The 24,117-nt window shown below is 51.9% G+C and overlaps 1 protein-coding gene across 3 annotated transcripts in view; it reads left to right on the top strand.

The window, feature by feature from the left end:
- The first annotated feature begins 1,052 nt into the window (after positions 1–1,052).
- Positions 1,053–24,117, top strand: part of H6PD (hexose-6-phosphate dehydrogenase/glucose 1-dehydrogenase) — a 39,972-nt gene continuing 16,907 nt past the window's right edge. Inside the window, exons 1-3 of one of the 3 annotated variants that reach the window (XM_061160466.1) lie at positions 1,053–1,369; positions 16,162–16,798; positions 18,270–18,387. In XM_061160466.1, the coding sequence (XP_061016449.1) occupies positions 1,365–1,369; positions 16,162–16,798; positions 18,270–18,387 (760 nt within the window). In that variant the 5' untranslated portion in view covers positions 1,053–1,364. Of the gene's footprint in view, positions 1,370–9,595; positions 9,782–16,024; positions 16,044–16,161; positions 16,799–18,269; positions 18,388–24,117 lie in introns of those variants that run through there. The other 2 variants (XM_061160465.1, XM_061160467.1) reach the window with 2 other exon arrangements.

The raw sequence follows: 24,117 nt of genomic DNA, 5'->3' as shown, positions 1-24,117 counted from the left end.
CACTGGGGCACTAGCAGCAGTGTACAGCTGGGAGAAAAGTGATCACCAAGGTGAGGGTGAAGGTAGGCACAGCGCGATCACGGCGAAGAATGGGGCAAAGGACTGGCATACCATCCACTGAGTGCTGAGAGGCGGCTCACCGGTCATCTCCTTTATCATCACCCCATCATCCTACAGATAAGGTCTTCTTCCCATCCACTGTCTTGCTAATAAAGCCCTAGAGGTGCAAGCTACCACTTGCTGAGCACTTATCACAGGTGGATGGCTCAGCAGTAAAGAATCCGCCTGAAATGCAGACGCTGCAGAAGACGGGGGTTCGATTCCTGGGTCGAGAAGATCCCCTGGGAGGGCATGGCAACCCAGTCCAGGGTTGCCAGTCCATTCTTGCCTGGAGAATCCCATGGACAGAGGAGCCTAGTGGGCAACAGTCCATAGGGTCGCAAAGAGTTGGACACAACTGAAGTGACTTAGCACGCAGCACGCAGTGTCTTCAAGGTCACACGAGCGTAGGCAGCCTGTTCTCCCACCTCTAAATCACTTCTGGAGATTAAAAATGCGGGGCACCATGCTGCTCCTTCTACAGATGGAGAAATGCGAGGCCTAAGGTCAAGTGATAAGTTCTAGGTCCCACGGCTTGTGCCAGAATCTGACGAGGAGCCAGCAACTCGGCTCCACGACACAACGACTTCCCTCGGCCCTCCCGTGTCCAAGAAGGCGGCCCGGCCCCTACGACGCACGAGAGATTCCAGAGACGCAGAAAAAGGCCCGCTCACTTCGCTCTTAAGACCAGCTCATCCCAGCGAACCAGGGAAACATTTGAGAGGGGCCCGCCCGCCAACCCCTAGCGACCCGAGCTAGGGGGCGTGGTCTCGCCTGAGTCTCCGCCTCCGCCGCCAGCCCCGGCTCAGCCCCACTGCGCGCGCCCCTCGCCCGGTCCTGCTGCGCGCGCGCGTCCTAGGCCCGGGGGCCCCTCTCCGCGCGCCCCTGGCCCGGCCCTACTGCGCGCGCGCGTCCCAGGGCCTGGGCCCCACTGCGCGCGCGCCGAGGCCGCAGGGGTTTGACGCCCAGGCCCAGAGGGTCAGCCGCGCTCTCGGACACTGACGTGTCTCGGGTTGGGCCGGGACCGGGCGGTCGGGCCGGACTCGGCCTCGCCCCCCATCCCCCGCTCGCCGCCCCCGGCGTCGCTGGCGAAACCCGAGTGCGCGTTAGGCGCGGGGCCGCGTGACGCGCACCTGTCGGGGCTGGCCGGGCGGGCGGAAGAGAATGCGCCGGGCCCCGGCCTGGCCTGAGCCCGGCCAGCAGCACCGCGCGGCCCGCTCCGCCCCCGACGTTTCCCGGAGAAGCGGCCGGCTCTGACGGGCGTGATGAAGTAAGCTGCCTCCCCCGCTTTCTCTCCGGCTTCTTGGGCCGCAGGAGGAGTCTTTTACAGCCGGATGGCGGCTGCGCGCTCCCGCCCCTGCGAACCCGCAGGCCCCGGAGTCCAGCCCCGCGTGGCTGTAAAATCTTCGGGCGTTTGATTGGGAAGAGTCACCCCAGCCACCACCCACCTGCCCCAATTCTCTTCCCCGCGTTCCTTCCGCAAAATAAATTATTCACTTCCTGTTCCTCAGATGCCTTGGCGTGGCAGTGCTGCGTGGTGGCGGGTTGGCTGGAGGCAGCCAGGCCCCGTCGAGGCTGGTCCGGAGGGGCCAGCGGCGTCTCCTTTTCCTGGACTTTCTGGAATTCAGTTCAGTAAGAGGAGGAATTGGAGCGCCCCCCCGCCCAACTCCCTTGGGGATCGTCTTAATCTTTGGCACTAGCGCTCAGGTTTCCATCAGCGTTTCAAATACATCCATCCAATGAATGGTTTTCCAGAAGCAGACCTGTCTGGGTCTCTGAGAATCAGCGCGCACTCAAACTTGAGTGTTTAAACGGAAGTGAGAACTTCTGGAGAAGTCATAAGCTGAAATTTCTTGCCCACCCACCCCACTGTCCCCTCGGCAGGCCTGTGGCTCCTGAAAGGTAGTCAACGCAGGAAACCTTCAAAGACTGGGTGTATTTTAAGCTATGTTTTACACTAACTGGGGCTTCCCAGGTGGCTCAGTGGTGAAGAATCCACTTGCCAATGCAGGAGACACCGGTTTGATCCCTGGGTGGGGAAGATCCCCTGAAGGTGGAAATGGCAACCCACTCCAGTATTCTTGCCTGGGAAGTCCCATGGACAGAGGAACCTGGTGGGCTACTGCCATGGGGTCATAAGAGAGTCAGACACATTAGTACGTACTCTATAGTGATGCATAGAGTGTTTGAGCTTAGGAGGCTAATCTGGCAAGTTTTAGGAGCACCTGAGAGGAAAATGCTCAGTGTTGGGCATGAGCAGAGCTCACTTTTAGGCAGTGTTTTTTTTATGTAGCCCTTTCTTTGAGGTACATAGCTGCTCAGCAGATAAACACTCCAGGCAGACATTCAAGTTATTTTATCCAAAGACTAATAAAATTTACTATTGTGGGATGGTTTTAGGCCCTTTAAAGGGGAAACTGTCACATCTGTGGGCAAAGGGAAACCAAGAGGCATCTTTGGTCATCTGTGGCTAATCCACTTCTCATTTTCTTAAAAAAATATTTATTTGACTGCATCAGGTCTTAGTTGAAGCATGCTATATCTTTAGTCATGGCATGTGGGATCTAGTTCCCTGACCAGAGATGGAACCCTGGCCTTCTGCATTGGGAGCATGGAGGCTTAGCCACTGGGCCACCAGGGAAGTCCCTACCCACTTCTCATTTTATTGATGGAATTTGAACAAGGGAAAATGTCATTGCTTGTTGCCAGATTTCACCATGGATTCCGCCAGTCCCTAACCCACAGGCAGAGCAGGAAGTCTGGTTTTGCTTTCTGTTACCCTGAACTGGGAGTTGGGTGGCTCTTTGTCTACGAGACCTCTTACCAGCATTGCCTCCCAAAGTATTTTCACAGCCACGATCTGGGTTTGTTTTTTTTCTTTTGGCCAGACATTAAAATGAGGTGAATGCTACCCATCTTACAGCTGGAGAAAAGGCCCTGAATAGTTAAGTGAAAGTCCCAGGACTGCAGAGCTAGAGATTTACTCTACTGCTGTATTCTTTGGCCTGGATTATAAACCCCTTATGGACTGGGGCGGAGACTTCTTTAACCATCTCAGGTTTATGCCACTGTTGCTATTTAGTTGCTAAGTCACGTCCAACTCGTTGTGACCCCGTGGACTCTAGCCTACCAGGCTCCTCTGTCCACCGGGATTTCCTAGGCGAGAATACTGGAGTGGGTTGCCATTTCCTTCTCCAGGGGATCTTCCTGACCCAGGGACTGAACCCTCATCTCCTGCATTAGCAGGCAGATTCTTTACTGCTGAGCCACCTGGGAAGCCCTCTCAGCTTTATAGCCTTTTGATTTTTCATCAGTATGACTGGAAGTTCACAAAGTTGTCAGTGAGCTGTTCGTTGGCATTTTTTCCTGCTGTGTGAAGTCTGGTTTCCCAGCAGCTCCAAGAGACAAGCAAGAAACGCCACTTTACATGATGCTCTTGGTTTAATAATGACAGTGGCTAACAGTTCTTGGACGCTTACTGTATACCAAGCATCGTGCCAGGTGCCTTGTATGGGTTGTCTCCTTTTGTGTTTCTTATCAACTTGTTTTCCCACTCTGTGGTTGAGGTTGGTTAGTTAATCATGTCAGACTCTGCAACCCCATGGGCTGCAGCACGCCAGCCTTCTTTGTCCATCACCAACTCCTGGAGCTTGCTCAAATTCATGTCCATCGAGTTGGTGATGCCATCCAGCCATCTTATCTTCTGTCGTCCCCTTCTCCTCCTGCCGTCAATCTTTCCCAGCATCAGGGCCTTTTCCAGTGAGTCAGTTCTTCACATCAGGTGGCCAAAATATTGGAGCTTCAGCTTCAGCGTCAGTGCTTCCAATGAATATTCAGGACTGATTTCCTTTAGGATGGACTGGTTTGATCTCCTTGCAGTCCAAGGGACTCTCAAGAGTCTTCTGCAACATCACAGTTTAAAAGCATCAATTCTTTGGTGCTCAGCTTTCTTTTTGATCCAATTCTCACATCCATACATGGCTACTGGAAAAACCATAGCTTTGACTAGATGGACCTTTATTGGCAGAGTAATGTCTCTGTTTTTTAATACACTGTCTAGGTTGGTCATAGCTTTTCTTCCAAGAAACAAGCGTCTTTTAATTTCATGGCTGCAGTGATTTTGGAGCCCAAGAAAATAGAGTCTGTCACTGTTTCCATTGTTTCCTCATCTATTTGTAATGAAGTGATGGGACCGGATAGCATGATCTTAGTTTTTTGAGTGTTGAGTTTTAAGCCAGCTTCTTCACCCTCCTCTTTGACTTTCATCAAGAGGCTCTTCAGTTCCTCTTCACTGCTTGCCATAAGTGTGGTGTCATCTGCATATCTGAGGTATTGATGTTTCTCCTGGCAATCATGATTCCAGCTTGTGATTCATCCAACCTGGCATTTCACATGATGTACTCTGCATATAAGTTAAATAAGCATAGTGACAATATACAGCCTTGATGTACCCCTTTCCTAATTTGGAACCAGTCCATTGTTCCGTGTCCAGTTCTAACTGTTGCTTCTTGACCTGCATATAGATTTCTCAGGAGGCAGGTAAGGTGGTCTGGTATTCCCATCTCTTGAAGAATTTTCCACTGTTGTGATCCACACAGTTAACTGCTTTGGTGTAGTCATTAAAGCAGAAGTAGATGTTTTTATGGAACTTTCTTTCTTTTTTGATGAGCCAGCAGATGTTGGCAATTTGATCTCTGGTTCCTCTGCCTTTTCTAAATCCAGTTTGAACATCTGCAAGTTCTCGGTTCACGTACTGTTGAAACCTAGCTTGGAGAATTTTGAACATTACTTTGCCAGCATGTGAGATGAGTGCAATTGTGTGGTAGCTTGAACATTCTTTGGCATTGCCTTTCTTTGGGATTGGAATGAAAACTGACATTTTCCAGTCCTGTGGCCACTGCTGAGTTTTCCAAATATTCTGGCATATTGAGTGCAGCACTTTCACAACATCATCTTTTAGGATTTGAAATAGCTCAGCTGGAATTCCATCACCTCCACTAGCTTTGTTTGGAGTGATGCTTCCTAAGGCCCACTTGACTTTGCATTCCAGGATGTCTGGCTGTGGATGATGCGTGATCACCCTATTGTGGTTATTTGGGTCATAAAGATCTTTTTTGTATAGTTCTTCTGTGTATTCTTGCCACCTCTTCTTAATATCTTCTGCTTGTGTTAGGTCCATACTGTTTCTGTCCTTTATCGTGCCCATCTTTGCATGAAATCTTTGCATGAAATCTTTCCTTGGCATCTCTGATTTTCTTGAAGAGATCTCTAGTCTTTCCCATCCTATTGTTTTCCTCTATTTCTCTGCATTGATCACTGAGGACAGCTTTCTTATCTCTCCTTGTTATTCTTTGGAACTCTGCATTCAGATAGGTATATCTTTCCTTTTCTGCTTTGCCTTTAGCTTCTCTTCTCCCATGCCTCTCACGCGACTTGGGGAAGAGAGCCATGGCGCCAGGACACCTCTATAGAGGTTTCCCGTGACACAGACATGGCCACAGTCTGAAACGAGACAGATACCTAGCAGCACAAATGTTCCACCTGTGGATGGCATCAGGCTTTGCCATGCCGTAGTTCCTTTGGCCTAAGTATAATCGGTAGTTGAGGTTGGAAGAGGTTAAATAACTTATATAAGGTCACATAGCTACTAAGTAGCTAAGATCCCAGAAAGGAGGGCCTCCCCCCTCCCCCAACAAGGGCCTTTCAGGTTTTAACACAGCAACTCAGCCTTAAATGCAGTGTCCTCATGATGTCAGAAGTGAGGTGAGTGAATCACTGTTAGAGTGGACATTGGAGGCCAAGGCCATTCACAGCAGTTGGTGGTCAGGGCAACCTGACCTGAGGAAGCAGAGCTGCTGACCAGTTTGGGTCGCTTATGGGAGTGTTTAGACCACTGTAATTCTGATCTTGGAAGGGAGCAGAATCTGTGTCCACTAAAACAATGTTGTTATTGGCTTTTTTTTTTTTCCTAGTCTTTTTGAAAAATGTGTATTTATATATTTATTTGACTGCACTGGGTCTTAGTTGTGGCTCGCAGGATCTTCAGTCTTCATCACAGTGTCCGAACTCTTAGTTGCAGCATGTGGGATCTAGTTTTCCTTCCAGGGGTGGAACCTGGGCCCCCTGCATTGGTACTGTGGAGTCTTAGCCACTCCACCATGGAAGTTCCTCTAAAACAGCGTTTTAAATTTGTCATTTGGGGTTGTAGTCACACATTTTTTTTTTGCTTACCACATTGCAGCAGGTTTAATAGTGGCCCCCAAAGGTGTGCCCAGGTTGTAACCCCAGAACCTGCAAAGGTGACTTTATTTGGAAAAATGATCTTTGCACATGTAATTGTGGATGTTTAAATGAGATCACCCTGGATTTAGGGTGGATCCTTGTTTGTGTTCAGTCATGTCTGACTCTTTGTGACTCCATGGACTGTAGCCTGCCAGGCTCCTCTGTCCACAGAATTTTCCAGGCAAGACGGCAAGAATACTGGAGGGGGTTGCCATTTCCTACTCCATGTCACACATTTTAGAGGTAGGTGGGAAGAAGGTGCTGGAACTAGACTGCCTGGATTCAAATCCTGTCACCTCTAAGCTGCCTGACCTTCAGTAAGTTATTTTCTCTCTCTGCACCTTGGTTTCCTCTCTTCTCATTCTAAAAATGGGTACAGTAATAGTACCTACCTCATGCTGTTCTATGCTCAGTTGTGTCCAACTCTTGGCGACCTCGTTCATGGACTATAGTCCATCAGGCTCCTCTGCCCGTGGAATTTTCCAGGCAAGAATACTGGAGTGGGTTGCTATTTCCTTCTCCAGGGGATCTTCCCAACACAGGGATCGAACCTGCATCTCCTGTGTCTCCTGCATTGGCAGGTGGATTCTTTACCACTGCACCGCCTGGGAAGCCACCTACCTCATAAGCTGTGGCAAGAATTAAATGATGTGACACATGTGAAGCTCTTAGCCCCGTATTTTGCATTTAGTTAAATGCTCTGTAAATGTCTCTTTTATTATTTATAGTATCATTTCCGATAGCGAGCTGCCGCTAATGTGTGCTGTGTCACAGTGCTTGAGGTCACCATTAGAGATTCAGCATCCACACAGGGCCGCCCGTGCAGAGTTGACAGCGGTCTTGGGCGAATGGGATTTATTTGTTCATTCAGCAAATGTTTATTGCGTACCTTCTGTGGGCCAGGCCCTGCTTTTTTAAAAAATTAATTAACTGACTGATTTTGGCTGTGCTGTATCGTCATTGCTGGGCGAGGGCCTTCTCTTGTTGCCCAGCCCGAGCTCTAGGGAGAGAGGGCCCAGTAGTTGTGGAGCACAGGCTTAGTTGCCCTGTGGGCATGTGGAATCTTCCCAGATCAGGGATGGAACCCTGTGTCCCCTGCTTTGGCAGGCAGATTCCTATCCACTGTCCCACTAGGGAAGCCCCAGGCCTTGTTTTGGAAACTGGAGATAGGCAGTGAACAAAACAGAAAAACCCATGTCGTCATAGGCACTTAATTATAGGTTCTTGAGGGGAGGGGTGATAGACGATAAACAAAAAAAATCTGCTTATCACATGCAGATATGTACAGACATAAAGCAGGGGATGAGATGAGGGTTGGAGGTTTACACTTTTCCAGAGTCAGCTGAGAAAGCCTCACTGAGGTGACATTTCAGCAAAGAATTGAAATTAGTGAGGGAGTGAGCCACGTGGACATCTGCAGGGAAAAGTAGGTCAGGCAGTGAGAACAGCAAGTACAAGGGCCCTGGGGCAGGAGGATGGGTGGCTGGAGCCCAGAGAGGGGCAGAGTAGGAGAAAAGATCAGAGAGGTAATAGATGGAAGGCCAGAGTGTGTAGACCCTGCCGGCCACCGAACAGAAGGACAGGATCTGACCACAGAGCACTCCAGCTCCTGGGTTCAGGCAAAGATGGAAATGAGAGGCCAGGGAGGTGGTTTCACACAAAGGTGATGGTGGCTAGGACCAGAGTGGAGAGATGGAACGTGGCAAGAATGGTGAGAAGTAGTTGTATTCTAGGTAAATGTTGGTGACAGAAACCACAGGACTTGCTGTCACATCGGATGCCCCAAGGTCTCTGGCCTGAGCCCCTGGAAGGGGGGAGTTTCCGTTTACTGAGGATGGGCGATCTGCGTTTGGAGCGTTTGGGAGATAAGTCAGTTTGTTTTGAATGTGATACGTCTTGTAGACACCCAGCTGTTGGTGTCATTGCAGTTGACTGTGTGAGACTGAGTTTAGGGGGAGAAAGTCCAGGCTGGAAATAATAGCTTGGTGCACAGGCAGTTGTGTGTTGGTAAATGTTTACCATCCTCTGGAAGAGGTGGCAGTTGGTGGCCAGGAGCCAGCTTGATAGCATTTGCCAACACCTGCCGCATAAATAAATGTTCCCATGCCGGCCAGTTTCAAGCACGCCATTACAGAATACCTTCACCTTATAGATACCAGTCAATCCTAAAGGAATATTCATTGAATAACCCTGAATATTCATTGGAAGGACTGATGCTAAAGCTCCAATACTTTGGCAACCTGATGCGAAGAGCTGACTCATTGGAAAAGACCCTGATGCTGGGAAAGATCGAAGGCAAAGGGAGAAGGGGAAGGCAGAGGATGAGATGGTTGGATGGCGTCACTGACACAGTAGACATGAATTTGAGCAAACTACGAGAGAGAGTGGAGGACAGAAGAGCCTGGTGTGCTGCAGTCCATGGGCTCGCAAAGAGTTGGACACGACTTTGTGACTGAACAACAGATGCAGTAGGTTAAATAATGTCAAGAGCATAGATAATAGTAACATGAAGTAAATCAATTAGGGAGTATTGAGTGTTTAATATCTTTGTTTTTAAATATAGCTTCTTTGATTCTGAGTTCGTGTAATTCGGTTTTAATAGGGGCCGTGTTTAACAACTGACTTGACAAATTCCTGAAAATGTAGGAATTGAATCTCTCATGCAGCTATGTGATGGCTCTCACACACCATTTGAATTGCAGGGACCAAAGATTGACTTCACGAGGTGATGGGAGTAAGGATTCTATGAGTTTGGGGGGCATGTGGTCTCAGAGCCCATCTTGGGGTTCTGTCCCTTGTCTAGCTCCAAGGGGTTGAATGCAGGTCATAGTTGATGATTATGGGTTTGACTTGCCTCCACATAGGGGTGTCTGTACAGAAGGCCCAGAGAACAGAGGAGAGAGTGTGGGAAACATACTGGAGCTGGCGAGTATAGATGGGACCGGCACATCCCCTTGTACTTCAGCAAAAACTCCTCTTCACTTTGAACTTTTGTTTCACTCCCACACACTCTTGTAAAAAATACCAAGCTCATGAGCTGTGATTTGAAGAAAATTCCTCTTCCCCCTGCCTGGCAAACAGAAAACAGAGGTCAAAGGTGTGGATGTGTCACCAGGGAAGGGACAGAGTGCCAGCAACAGCTAGTGTCCACCTCCTGGCTCCTTTCTCCTGCCCCTTGCCTGCTGGGGCCAGAGGGTCAGAGCTGCTTCCTCCGGTGGTTTCCCAGAACCGGCTCTGCCACCCAAGTGCCCGCCCAGGCCGGGGCTGTGCCGAGATTGGTCTTGGGTGTGCCCCACGTCTGCCTCTCTCGCTTGGGAACCCTGCTTCTGGTCCATACCCTCTGACTGGCCACGTCCACGCTTGCAGCTTTGGGGATGTTAGCAGAACCGTACTTCAAAAGGTGAGTCTCTCAGAAGGTCCAGTAGGAACCCCTCACCCTGGAGCTGGAGGCAGCGAGAGGTGCTCTGGACTTTGGACATGGGCCTGTCCAGTCCCGACTCTTGGATGAGCCTGTCACACTCTGGAAAAAGCCTCCACCACACCTCACTTTGTAGCAAGGTGGGTGCTAGTGGTAAAGCAGGAGATGTAAGAGACGTGGGTTCGATCCCTGGGTTGGGAGGATCCCCTGGAGGAGGGCACGACAACCCACTCCAGTATTTTTTTTTTTTCATTTATTTTTATTAGTTGGAGGCTAATTACAATATTGTAGTGGTTTTGCCATACACTGTCATGAATCAGCCATGGATTTACATGTGTTCCCGGTCCCTCCTCCCATCTCCCTCCCCATCTGATCCCTCTGGGTCTTCCCAGTGCACCAGCCCTGAGCACTTGTCTCATGCATCCAACCTGGGCTGGTGATCTGTTTCACCCTTGACAGTATACTTGTTTCAGTGCTATTCTCTCAGAATATCCCACCCTCACCTTCTCCCACAGAGTCCCAAAGTCTGTTCTGTATATCCATGTCTCTTTTTCTGTTTTGCATATAGGGTTATTGTTACCATCTTTTAAAATTCCATATATATGTGTTAGTATACTGTATTGGTCTTTATCTTTCTGGCTTACTTCACTCTGTATAATGGGCTCCAGTTTCATCCATCTCATTAGAACTGATTCAAATGAATTCTTTTTAATGGCTGAGTAATATTCCGTAGTGTATATGTACCACAGCTTTCTTATCCATTCGTCTGCTGATAGGCATCTAGGTTGCTTCCATGTCCTGGCAATTATAAACAGTGCTGTGATGAACATTGGGGTGCACGTGTCTCTTTCAGATCTAGTTTCCTTGGTGTGTATGCCCAGGAATGGGATTGCTGGGTCATATGGCAGTTCTATTTCCAGTTTTTTAAGGAATCTCCACACTGTTCTCCATAGCGGCTGTACTAGTTTGCATTCCCACCAACAGTGTAAGAGGGTTCCCTTTTCTCCACACCCTCTCCAGCACCCACACCAGTATTCTTGCCTGGAGAATTCCATGGACAGAGGAGCCTGGCAGGCTCTGGTCCATAGGGTTGAACAAGATTCGGACACAACTGAAGTGATTTAGCATGCACTGCTGCTGGCAAGTATTTGGAGTAATAATTGTAAATGAGATTGCATCCTCCACACACTGAAGTTAGAGCTTCAGAGAGCTTGGTCTTTTAACTTCTGAGTGACTCTCAGTTATCAGTACCATGCTTCCTACTTCAGTCCTGTATTTCCTGCCCTAAACTGCCTATAGAAAGGTGATGGCCCTCTCCCACATAATAGAGAGGTTATCTCCTTTCCTTGGAAAACAGAGTTTCCTGGGAGGAAAGTGCTGTCGAGCTCCTCTAGCTGCCTCTCTTCACAGGTGGGGAAACTGCAGTTCCCAGCTAGGAACATGCAAGTTCAAGGTTACAAGATGTTTAGATTTTTCTGTGTACTAATCACCACATGTTCCAGTCCACAGTTGAATACACTGTCCTCCTGTCCTGGTGGCTCGTACATTGCACTCATGGTTTTCTTATTTATTAACTAAACATAGATGCAGTTCATAGTAGGATTGGCCGTTGGAATGCCACTTCTGTGGTTTTTTTGGCCAAGTTCAAGTATGTAATCTTAGGAGATGTATTTCATAGCCCATTGCTCTCAGAGGAGGCAAGGAAGCAGGAGAAAGTTTTTCAGAAAATCCTTCAGAAGAGGCTTGCAGCCCGAGAGCAGTTTAGGCCACAGGTGGCCATGGAGCCTCGATCCCTGTTACCTCTGCTCCAGGGGCTAGGAGCCTGGTCTTGACTTTGATGTAATTGGACTTCTCGGAACCTGTTTATTCCTCTGTTGGGGCAACAGAGAGGACATCTGTATACCTGTGTACCTATCTTCTCAGGGTATAAGGGCAAGCAGGGGGGGTGTCGCATAGACGTCTGGGTGTGTCTTGTACTGTCTGCAGGGCTGGGCTCTGGAGCTCCCGAGAGGAGGGAGCAGCACAGGTTTTCCTGGCAGCTGCAGCAGCCTGATGCCGTGCTGGGCAGGGGCAGGGCGCACGCTACATTAATTAACTTAGCGTTTGCTTTTTGTTGTTGTTGGCTTTTTATGTGTGTATGTGTATGCATGCAGTGTGTATGTGCTCAGTCATGTCTGACTCTTTGCAGCTCCATAGAGTGTAACCCACCAGGTTCCTCTATCCATAAGATTTCCCAGGTAAGAATACTGGAGTGGGTTGCCATTTTCTCCCACAGGAGATGTTCCCGACCTAGGGATCAAACTTGCGTCTCTTGCATTGACAGTTGGATTCTTCACCACTGCGCCACCTGGGAAACCCAGTATATATTATATGTACATTTGGCTGTCCTGGGTCTTCTGGAGAAGGGTATGGCAATCCACTCCAGTATTCTTGCCTAGAGAATTCTGTGGACAGAGGAGCTGGTGAGCTCCAGTCCATGGGGTCGCACAGAGCCAGACAAGACCGAAGTGACTGAGTGCACACACACACCACTGGATCTTAGTTGTGACATGTGGGATCTAGTTCCCTGATCAGGGATCAAACCCAGGCCCCTGCTTTAAGAGCGAGGAGTCTTAGCCACTGGACCACCAGGGAAGTCTCTAACTTAGCATTTGTATAGGGTTTTTGTCACTGGTGTCATCTCAGCTAGTCTTTGCAAACCTCCATTTAGTTTGGGGGGTATTAGCCCGTTTGATAGGTGAGGACTGACAGGTGACTTGATTGGATCACGCAGAGCTCGGACATGGCCTTAAGCCCAGGTCCTCTGACCCAAAGGCCACCTTCCTCCACTCGACTCGGGGAGCCATTTCACACAGCGCCTGGGGCCTCGGGCTCTGGAACTGGACAGTGGACTTGGCCTGCTGTCTGCTCATCTGTGAAATGGGATCCTTGCAGGACTCCTTCCCAGCGCTGTGTGGAGGGAAGGTTGAGACTGTGTGTTTACATCGTCTGGCACACGCTGACTGCTAGGTAGATGTCAGGTTTATGAGGCTCGAGGTTATCAGTAACCAGGTTTTGAAGGAGGATGGGTCCATTGCCAACATTCAAGGTGGCTTTGAAATGCCCATGTTTGCACCTGCCCTGGGCCCACTGGGGTCAGAGGTTCACTGTCCTGGCGAAGGCAGTAGGAGACAGGAATATGCATTTTGAGGTGACTTTCCTGGAGAATCTCCCCACAGTGCCAGAGACCCGGGTTCAATTCCTGGATCAGAGAAGATTCCCCTGGAGGAGGGGATGGCAACCCACTCCAGTATTCTTGCCTGGAGAATCCCATAGACAGAGGAGCCTGGCGGGTTACAGTCCATGAGGTTGCAAAGAGTTGGATACGACAGAAGCAACTTAACACATATACATGCACATGCATTTTGAAAACCCTGCAGCCGAATCAGATCTGATGCTCTCCTCTGACACTGGCCCTGACTCGGCTTCACTGCTCAGCATTCCAGACCCTACTTCTCTTGGTGGGCTCTTTGGGCCAGCTCTCAGCACCTTAGGCCCCATCCCCAGACCCTCTGCCCCAGCATCTGCATTTTTGAGAGAATTCTCCAAGAGATTCATAAGCACATTGAAGTTTGAGAAACACTGTTAAGGTTAAAAAACATGGTAATAAGAAAAGCAAACGCTCAGGACTGCTCCCTTCCTGACTCGTTTAGGAAAGGGTTGTTCCCTGGTTGTTTAGCAATCACAGAGTAAGCGGCCGTGTTGCAATAACTGATATTTCTGATGTGTATTTGTTTAAAGGGGGCTGGGGATGTAAGCAAGAGATAAGGGCATCTAACCTGAGCTCTGGGAGCCCGGAGAGGGCTGGGCAGAGAAGACTGCAGCAGACTTCAGAGTCAGAACAGGGTTAAGTGGAGGCCTGGGGGTTGGCTCAGGTTTTCTGCCATCTCCTGGGGTGGGGGTAGCAGTGCTGGCCCTCCGAGCTCCCTCACCTGCCTCAACAGGCCTGTCCAGACCTCTGGCTGCCAGTGTCCGATCAGGAGCTCCGAGATGCAGCTGCCAGCTGGCGGCTCCTCCTTCTCTAGGCTGTTCCCTGGGCTTCAGATTTCTCGCTGCCTCTTTCCCGCACTGACCTTGCAGCTTTTCCTTCCCTCCAAACAGGGGCGGTTTGCCAGTTAAGAAGGAAGTGCTTGATGGGCCAAGGATAGGGATCGGAAAGCAGAAGAGGAAAGTTGGATGGCCCCATGGTCTGAATTCGGGCCCGAGTGCTGATAATGGACAGTGGAAGAGGAGGCTGGGGGTGCTGTGCGTTGGGTCCCTTGGTCCTTCAGTTAGACCTCCCATGACGGGAAGGTCTGGTGTCCTATAGATTCTGGTGCAGACACTGTTGCTGGGTCCTCATCTTGGTTTGACCACTAACTGAGGCCATGTTGGAGATGAATCTCAAGAGAGGTGGGGAAAGAAGGGAAGGGCAGAGTGAGGGGAGGGGCCTGATGTCAGAGTGGGGGACAGATCTGGTCCCTCAATACAGCGGATGGTGTTGGGGTGAGGGGAGGTCTGCAGGGCCTTTTCAGAATTCCTTCTGTCTCTTTAAACCTCAGTTTCCCCATCTGCATAACTAGATTGGCACCTCATTGTTGAAGACTGTGTTAACCCTTTATGGGGGGAACACCTGCCATATAATCAGTGCCAAGCCAGTCATCCTCGTTCCTTCTTCAGTCCTCCCACACCCCAGGCTGGGCCCCAGGCCCCAACCTGGGTTTGAGAGCCGTATCACGTTCCTCCCCATTTCTTCTGTCTTTTCTCCAAAGCACTGGCCTTGGCGGGGACTTGGAGAATGGGAGAGCCAGGGAGTAAGAATTGAACATATCCAGCCCTACGGCCTCAGTCTGAACAGAAGGCCAGAGAAAGTAAACCCTCTTTGCGTCATGACAGGTCTGGGGCCTTGCCTTTCCTGCATGTCAGCTGCTTCAGTTTAGACTGAAAACCAGCCAAGAAGTTAGACTAACCTCAGGGAGACCATAGTGTGTAATTCCTGCCCATCAGCTCTGGAGTCAAGGAGCCTGATGCCTGCTTGGCTTCCCCTACTTTCTCACCACAGGACTTTCACCTGCCTGAGCCTCAGCTTGTCTATCTGTAGAAGTGGGGGACTGTGATAGTACTCCTCCACTCGTTCTTTTTTTCCTATAATATTTCTTTATTTGGCTGCGCTGGGTCTTAGTTGCGGCACATGCGAACTTCGATCTTTGTTGCAGCATGCAGGATCTTTAGTTGCAGCTTGTGACTTCTTAGTTGCAGCGTGTGGGACCTAGTGCCCTGACCTGGAATTGAACCTGGGCCTCCTGCAGTGGTAGCTCAGAGTCTTAGCCAGGGAAGTCCCCCCTCTGCTGGTTCTCTGCAAGGCTCTTGTCTGGATTCAGGGAAATCTGATGCACAGAAATATTTAGCTCAGTGTTTGGCACATGCCAGCATTCAGGGTTTGATGCTATTAACATACACTATAATGTATGCTAACCCATCCTAGTCCCATAATGATAGCCACCACTTATCTAGTGCTTAATAGGTGGTAGGCATTGTCCAAGACATTCTCAGCAGTCACTCATTTCCTTCTTTTAACAGCCCTCTGGTGTAGGTACCATGAATACCCTCATTTCTGATGAGGAAACTGAGGTACAGAGAGGTTAAATAATTGTTCAAGTTCAGGGTTGAGCTGGGAGTCAAACTCGGTTGGTTCCAGAATCCATGTTTTTGATCACAGTGCTGCAGCAATGATTAGTGGTCATTTTGTGGACTTCCCTGGCAGTCTGTGGCTAAGACTCTGTGTTCCCAGTGCAGGGGGGATGGGTTCTGTCCCTGGTCAGGGAAGATCCTGCATGCCGAGTGGCCAAAAAAAAAAAAATGTTAGTGGTCACTTTGTGCTTGGGGTCCAATAGATACGGGAAAAGCAGATGGAGAAGTGAGGGGGCGATGATGCCCCTCCAGCTCCAGATTGTCATCTAGGACCATGGCCTGCTGCTCTGATGACCCCGGCCACCTGTGCTCATGGACAAGACTGGTGTTGATCGTAGAGTGGACGGCTCCAAGCGCACGACCACGCTGGGGCCTCCCTGGGGGCTGCCGCTCCCGCACAGAGCGGCCCCCCTCCAGTGAGTGGCGTTATCTCTGCTTACAGGGCAGGCTCCCGGCCCACTGGCTGCTTGGCACAGAAACCAGGCTGTGAGGAGGGAGAGCGAAGCTGCGACTGAAACATTTTCCTGCAAAACAGGTGGCTGTTCCTTGCCAGGCAGGAAATGTTTGATAACCTAGGGATGATTTCTCCCCCCCAACATCGCAGACACTGAGCCATGTCTGATCCTTCCTTGTTGCTTCTCTGTCTTTCCTAGGCACCCAGGCGTCTGGAAGATGCTCATGGCGGCTGTGTGCGTGGCCCTGCTCAGCGGCTTGCAGGCCCAGGATCTCCCCGGACAGGTCTCCATCATCCTGCTGGGAGCCACCGGGGACCTGGCCAGAAAGTACCTGTGGCAGGGCCTGTTCCATTTGTACCTGGAGGAGGTGGGGAAGGGCCACCATTTTCGCTTCCACGGGACTGCTCTGACAAGCACCGAGCAGGGCCAAGAGGTTATCGCCAAGGTCCTGGAGTCCCTGTCCTGCCCCGGGGACATGGCCCCAGGTCACTGTGCTGAACTAAAGGCTCAGTTCCAGCAGCTGAGTGAGTACCGCCGGCTGAAGACGCCTGAGGACTACCTGGCCCTGAGCAAGGACATCAAGGCCCAGGTCGAGCACGAAGGCCTCCGGGAGACTGGCCGAATTTTCTACCTCTCAGTGCCACCCTTTGCCTACGTGGACATCGCCCGCAACATCAACAGCAGCTGCCGACCAGGCCCCGGTGCCTGGCTGCGCGTCGTGCTTGAGAAACCCTTTGGCCATGACCTCCACTCTGCCCAACAGCTGGCCGCAGAACTGGGGAGCTTTTTCCAGGAAGAGGAGATGTACCGGGTGGACCATTACCTGGGCAAGCAGGTGAGCCACAGCCCGGAGCCTGCAGGGTAGAGGGAGCTGGGGTAGGTAAGACCCTGTCCTCAGGGTGGCACCACTGAGTGTGGAATTGGCCCCGAAGGCATCGTGAGATCTGGGCTCCCATGGTCATTTTGACTCTGGGCAGGAGGTGAGTGGAAACGGCAGGACTGCTTGGCCCTTGCCCATGTGTCCTGTTATTTTTGTATCCTGTCTTCTGTTTCCCAGCCTGGGTCTGGGCTCTGATTCCTCAGCATGGCCCCGTGCTGTACCGAGGGGGCCCTGAGACTCTGGGGTCTGGGCCAGGCTTCCGGGTGGGCATGCTGTGAGAATTAGAATTAACCACATTACTCCGCATCCATCTGCCTTTTCTCAACACCTTTTCCTTTCCGGGTTCTGTTTTGAGTCAGAAGCCTGGTGACAAGATCTTAAAACAGGATAGGGACTCTTTGAATCCTTGCTTCTCATCCAGGCCCTATGGTGAAGCAAGGGGCTGGCCTCCTGGGTGAGGCTGGTCAGCTGGCCTGTTCAATCTGAGCAGACCCTCAGGGCCCCTCAGGACACCTCTCCCTGGAAACCAGAGCAGAAAACACATGAGCACGTGTGTTCTCTGGCCCTGACCAGGCCATGGGCCCAGGGCCACGTTGGGGTCATCACGGAGTCATCTGGGGTGGAGGCATTGCCTTACATCCAGTTCTCTTTGGAGCTACAGTGTTCCAAAGATAAGCCCTTAGACCAATGCCTGTCCTGGTAGGTTTTCACTTGTTTAGGGGAAAATTATATAAAAAAAAAATACAGGATGGTATTCAATTTGAAACTTTTCTTGCTCCAATTTTAGTGTTAAAACACCTTTCTTTTATTAAAAATGGATGGTAATAGAAGATCAATTCAGCTCAGTCGCTCAGTCGTGTCTGACTCTTTGCGACCCCATGGACTGCAGCATGCCAGGCTTCCCTGTCCATCACCAACTCCCGGAGCTTGCTCAAACTCATGTCCATCAAGTTGGTGATGCCATCCAACCATCTCATCCTCTTCCGTCCCCTTCTCTTCCTGCCTTCAGTCTTTCCCAGCATCAGGGTCTTTTCCAATGAGTCAGTTCTTCCCATCAGGTGGCCAAAGTATTGGAGTTTCAGCTTCAGCATCAGTCCTTCCAATGAATATTCAGGACTGATTTCCTTTAAGATTGACTAATTGGATCTCCTTGCAGTCCAAGGGACTCTCAAGAGTCTACTCTATCACCACAGTTCAGAAGCATCAATAGAAGGTAGAGAATCTAAAAAAGGCTGCTAACCCTGTGGAGGTCACTGAGAGGTTCTTGAGTCCTTACTGGGCTGTGAAGGCCTGGCATCCGGGGACTTTTGCTCCCGAGAGTGTTTCCTCTGAGTGGGATGGAGAGGTTGCGGGCCCTTCCGTGGGGTCAGGATTCCCTCTTGGTCCCCAGAGAAACCCACAGCTCCGCAGTCTTTCTCCCTGGCAGGTAGTGGCCCAGATCCTGCCTTTCCGAGACCAGAACCGTGCGGCCCTGGATGGCCTCTGGAACCGGCACCACGTGGAGCGGGTGGAGGTCGTCATGAAAGAGACACTGGACGTGCAAGGTGCGTGAGTGGTCCCCGCCCTGCATCAGTGGTTTGGCATTGGCCCCCAGGGCGCTATGGCCAGAGCTGTGTGTGTGCATGCTCAGTCACGAAATCGTGTCCAACTCTTTTGAGACCCCATGGACTGTAGCTCGCCAGGCTCCTCTGTCCATCAGATTTTCCAGACAAGAATACTGGAGTGTGTTGCCATTTTTCTCCGCCAGTGCTTGCTTAGAAGATTTCGCTGGTGTGCAGTCTCCTTTCAGGGCCTGTGTGTGCCCAGTTCTGGGCCATGCTCTACCCCAGGGTGCCCGCAGGCAAGCCCCAGATGGTGACGGCTGCCCTTAGGGAGCATGTAGTTGGGTTATGTAGACTTGGCCAAGGCACTGAAATGCTGGCTGGCAGTAAGCCCTGGGAGGTGAGCTGGCTTCCTTGTTGAGTGTGGTGGAGACCATCAGTGCGCAGGGCTCCCAGGCTTCTGCTTACAGCAGCAGCCCCCTCTGCTTTCATCTCCTCTCTTCTCTTTACCTCCCGTCCTTCCGGTTCATTCGTTCTCAGCTCAGTGGTTGCATTGTCAGGGAGGCCCTGCTGACTGTCCCAACAAGGTCCACTCCTGCTGCACATTCCAAGCGAACACGCCTCCCTTCCCTGTCCCTCCTTGGCCTCATCTCATTCCCCCGTCTGTCTGTCTGTCCCATTGGGCTGGAGGCTTCAGGCCACCTCCTTGCTGGCACCTGGCACGCACCTGGGAAGTGCTGACCAAACACTGCAGGAATCAGCAGTATTGACCTAGGAGTCAGGACACCTGCATGTCAGGCCCATCTCTTCCCCTGAGTGACCTCACTGCGTCCTGTCCCTCATCTGTGTGGCCACCGACTTGTGTCAACCACAGCAGCTGAGGCCCCTTGAGCCCTGGCTTTCTGTGACTCCATCACATCTCGTGAGCATTGGCTGTATGTGTTCAGAGCTTCGGTTCATTTACCCCAATGATAAAAGCTAGTTCCTACCGTGTCCTGAGGCCCCAGTAGCCAAATGGGAAGGGCGCTATTATTAGCCTCCACCTACGGATGAAGTTTGGTGATGAGCCCAAGGTCATGGCCGGATATGGTGTAGCCGGGTCCCCGTCCAGGCAGTCTGGCTCCAGCCCCGGGCTCTGCACCATGGCAGCCAGCTCATCCCCCAACTTCGTGCTGCCGCCCTAGGCTGCTGTCCCACCCTTTGATGTGGGCCTGGGCAGAAAGGTGGGCCCCAGACCCCTTGGGCCCAGAAGGGGCCCAGGAGGTCTGTGTCTCTTCTCCGCTCCGTTCCTCCCGTCAGCTTTCTCCCCTTTCCCCTTTGAAGTGTGTTTAGGGCTGGAAGCTCAGGGTGGGTGTGTGTGGGGGTTTCAGGGATGGGGACCCAGCTGCCTGCTGTCCCCTGATGCCTCATTGGTTCACCTGGGGATGTATATTGGGACAGACTCCAGAATGAATGATGCAAGTGGTGCTGTCAGGGCCAGGTGGGAGGAACAGTGGGCTAGGGTACCAGACAAGAGCCAGCCTCCAAGGGCCCTGCCATCCTAAAGAGGAACTGGGCTTCTCTGTCTGGAACCTGTGTGAGAAAAGGGTGCTCTCCCCACTGCAGTGAGCCTTCGTGGCTCTCCTCAGGCCTTCCAGATTTCCTCTCCTGTCCTCAGCAGGGGCTCAGGCTGTGGGTTTCCGCCTGGGGCCTGTGTGTGCCTCCTGTCCTGGCAGGACTGAGGGCTGGGCCATGCCCTGGCTTCATCCGCAGAGACATGACCTACAGATGACCTACAGATCTGGTGCCAAGCGCCTGGCTGGGGGCGGGTGGGGGCCAGCCCCTCTCTGCCTGGATGTGACACTGGGTCTTCTCTCCTCCCCCATTTCTGGCAGCTCCTTCCCCAGTCCTACCCTGTGATGTCTGGAGTCACCAATTGGTGTTGTTGCTTCTTATTTCTTCCACCTTGCCCCATCGTTCTTGGTTGTTGTTCAGTCACTAAGTCCCAACCAACTCTTTTGGACCCCATGGAATGCAGCATGCCAGGCTTCCCTATCCTTCACTATCTGCCAGAGTTAGTTCAAACTCATGTCCATTGAGTCGGTGATGCCATCCAACCATCTCATCCTCTGTCGTCCCCTTCTCCACCTGCCTTCAATCTTTCCCAGCATCAGGGTCTTTTCCTATGAATCAGCTCTTCACATGAGGTGGCCAAAGTGTTGGAACCATTCTTCTTGATATTTGATGTCATTTGTAGAATCCATATGAAGCCAGGAGCTAGGCAAAGGCCCTTCCTTGCAAAGGTACCTTTGAATGTCGGAGAAAGGAAAGCAGAAAGGAAGACAGAAAGGTAGGCCAAGGTCTGAGCAGATCTGTTAGTCGTGGAAAGCCCATGGCAGGGAGAATCTTGGGTTTGACTGCTAGTATGACGGCTGAGGTTTAGAGGGGAGGGCGGCCTGTGTCACTGCCTTCAGGGCTGTTATGTGGGACCAGAGCATCAGCCCGGTTGCCTTTGGGGTGTGGGTTCCGAGCAGTGGGTCTTATTTTTGCCAGCTCCAGAGTACATGCTGCTTCACTGGGCCCAGAGCAGGGCAGGTCTTGGGGACCCACCAGATGGGCGGGGCTCACAGCCAGGGCAGGGCTGGTTCAGACCACTCTCCTTGTCAAAGGTGGCCAGCGGCACGGCAGCTGCCTGGGTGCCGCATCTCCCTGGGCAGGTGTGTACACAGGCCTGATGGTGTAGGGTGGGATGACTTCCTGCCTCTGTGCTCATCCCTTCAGCGAGGGGCTATGGACCTGGGTCCTTGGGAACAGCCAGAACTGGGGGTTCTCTTCCTTGTGCCTCTGTTTCTCCTTCTCCCTCCCTCTCCTTCTGTCTTGTCTCTTTCCCCGGGGGCTAGGGGACCCAGAAGAACAAGCGTTCTCTGCATCCCAAGGGAGGGGCCTTGTGCGTCCCCGGCACTGATCCTCTCTCTCCCCTCCCGATCTGCTTCAGGGCCCTGCTGGACTCAAGCTCAGGCTGGAGAGAGAGGACAGGAGCTGGGGATCCTGCAGTCACCCCACCATGGCCAGTAACCCTGTGTCCAGCAGACCAGGGTCGTGGCTGTGCCGCCCCCTGGGGTTGGGGGTAGGAAGCTGCAGGAGGAGACTGCCCACCCTGCCTGAGGTCTCAGCATCTTGCTGTCCTGTGAGCTCAGCCGGCACGGTGCTGCAGAGGCCGGGGGCGGCCAGCAAGCGTCCAGGCAGGAGTCCCAGCCCCGTGGTCTGACCGTGAAGCAGAAGGACAGAGTGTGGGGGCCTTCTCCCCTCCCCCACTCCCCTCACTCACTCCTGTGCCAGGAGGCCCCCGAGGGACCCTGCTCCTAGACTGTGGCCTAAGTGCTGGAAGGGAGGGGGCTACGGGCCAGGCCTGGTCCCAGACAGACCCTGAGTGGGGGCGTCTGAGCAGCACGGGGGTTTGGATTTCTCCTCCACCCTGCCCCACCCCCACCCATCCCCTGGCTCCCTCCCTCCGTACCTCCCTCCCTGCTGTGAGAGGTTTTTTCTCCTCTCCTGCCGCAGCCTCTGGCCCAGAGGAGTTCGCTGCAGTTGAGGCTGCTGCAGAGGCAGGAGCGGGGGAATAAAGGAGGTCGGGGGAGGGGAGCGGTCCTCCTGCAGCCCCAGCTCCCTCTCATCCTTGTCTGGGCCACCCCTCTTGGAAGTCCCGTCCTGAGAGTCACAGAAGCCCTGCCCAACCCCCTGCTCCAGGGGTCTCCCAAGGCAGCCCTCTGGGCCATCCAGGGAGTGACATTGTTGGGGCCGCTAGCCCGTGTGTGGAGGTGACCCCCACCTGCCCTCATCACAGCCATAGGGTTGGGCTCTGCTGAAAGGGGGGCTGCTGTCCTCACGGGGCTGCCGTCCCCCCACCTAGAAGTGCAGGGAGGGGGTCCCAGGTCTGTGGCACCCCAGAACCCAGGCTCCTAATCACTGCGCCCGCAGCTTCAGTCTGTCCAAGTCCTCGGCAGTTGGCCTTCCTGCCAGACGTGCCCCGGGTATCTCTCTGCCACCCCGGTTCTCCTCGGGCTGGAAGGCTCTCCATTTTTTTTTTTTGGCAAGAGGAAGGAGGGAGCTTTCCTAAGGACCGTGTGGCTGTCCCTGCTTTAGGGGGGTCCCCGATCTGACATTGGTCACCCTGAGGCTTGGAGTGACTGTTCTGTACCCCTTGCTGAGGTACTGAGGCAGCCAGCATCTCCAGGTACACGGCAGCTGTCCTGTCTCCTGGCCTGGTGTCTGGGGGGCGGTGGAGGGGGGTGCTGGCAGCTTGCTCAGGAGGGCCGGCGCCCCTCCCGGCGTCTGCAAGGTGAGCCCAGAGCCGCTGCTGGGCCTCCAGCCCATCGGTTCGCTCTCTCCTCGGCCCTCTCCCCGTTTTTATTCTTAGCGGTCCCAGAACCCATTGGTAGAGACCGCAGCCAGCTTTTCATTTTGTTTTTGCTTTGCTGGGAAAGTCCAAATCTCCCACCCAGGGGAGGCAGCTGGGAGGGGCTTCTGGTCTAAGATCTGAAGGCTGCATCTTTGGCAGCCTCTGCATAGTGATGGCCATCCCCGTTACCTGTCCCTTGGGATTGTTTTAAGGATTAAGTCAGATAATGCGCATGAAAATGCTCTACAAATGGAGACTGCCATTCTCCTTCCAGGTGGGCTGGGAGGGGAAGCAGCAGCGTCTCTGACTCTCTGGGCACCAGGTGACTTGTAGGTGACTTGTGTTGGGTTATATAAAGACGGTAATTGATCTCCAGTTCTCTCTTATGTCAATTCTTCACCTAATATTTTCTCTCTCTCTCACTTATATATGTACTTAAATTTCCATGTATTGACAGCCTGCATAATGTATCCCTTTCAGTCGCTCTGTGTTTCTGTTCAGTCCTGTTTATATCACAGAATATGAATTGTTCTATTATTAGGCATCTCAGTTGTTTCCACTTTTTGCTATTTTAAATAGTACTTTGCTAGCTTTTAAAAAAAATTAAGGTATGATTCACATACCGTAAAATTTACCCTTTTTTAAAGTGTACCATTCAGTAGTTTTTAATATATTCACACAGTCATGCAACCATTATCTAATTATAGAACACTTATGAGCATTCTAAAAAGTATTTTTTCTTTAAGTGTACTTCTGAAGTGGAATGACTAGACCAGATGGGTCAACACGACCTTATGGCTGTTTTTACATCTTACTGGACTGTTTATCAGAAAATTCGCAACAGCTGCATCCGTCACTGGTGACATTCCTACAGCTCTGTCCACATCGGGCCCCCATCTTCCCTGTTCCCGCTGGCTTGGTGGGTTTGCAGCTGCTCTTCTCAGAGTACCTTGCATGGGGTGCTGCCTGGGAGGTTGTGAAGGGGAGCATGACCAAGGAGGAGAGTGATGGTCCCCCATGCCTGCAGCCAGGGACTCGATGAGCTCTGTGTGTGAACAATTCAGGAGCCAGGACCAGTGTGTGAACAATTCTGTGTGTGAACAATTCAGGACCAGTCCACTGGTCTTTTCTCCAGTGGCTTAAGCTGGCTGTGCTTTGTTCCAGGGGTCCCCGGCCTCTGGGATCTACTGCCTGATGGTCTGAGGTGGAGCTGATGTCATAGTAATAGAAATAAAATGCACAATAAATGTAGTGTACTTTTAATCATTCCGAAACTGTCCATGGAAAAATTGTCTTCCATGAAACTGGTTGGTGGCGCTAGTGGTAAAGGACCCGCCTGCCAATGCAGGAGATTT

Source organism: Dama dama, chromosome 14 (assembly GCF_033118175.1).
Source record: "Dama dama isolate Ldn47 chromosome 14, ASM3311817v1, whole genome shotgun sequence".
NCBI lineage: Eukaryota > Metazoa > Chordata > Mammalia > Artiodactyla > Cervidae > Dama > Dama dama.
Note: the sequence above shows the minus strand (reverse complement) of the source record. Positions and strands in the feature narration are given on the sequence as shown.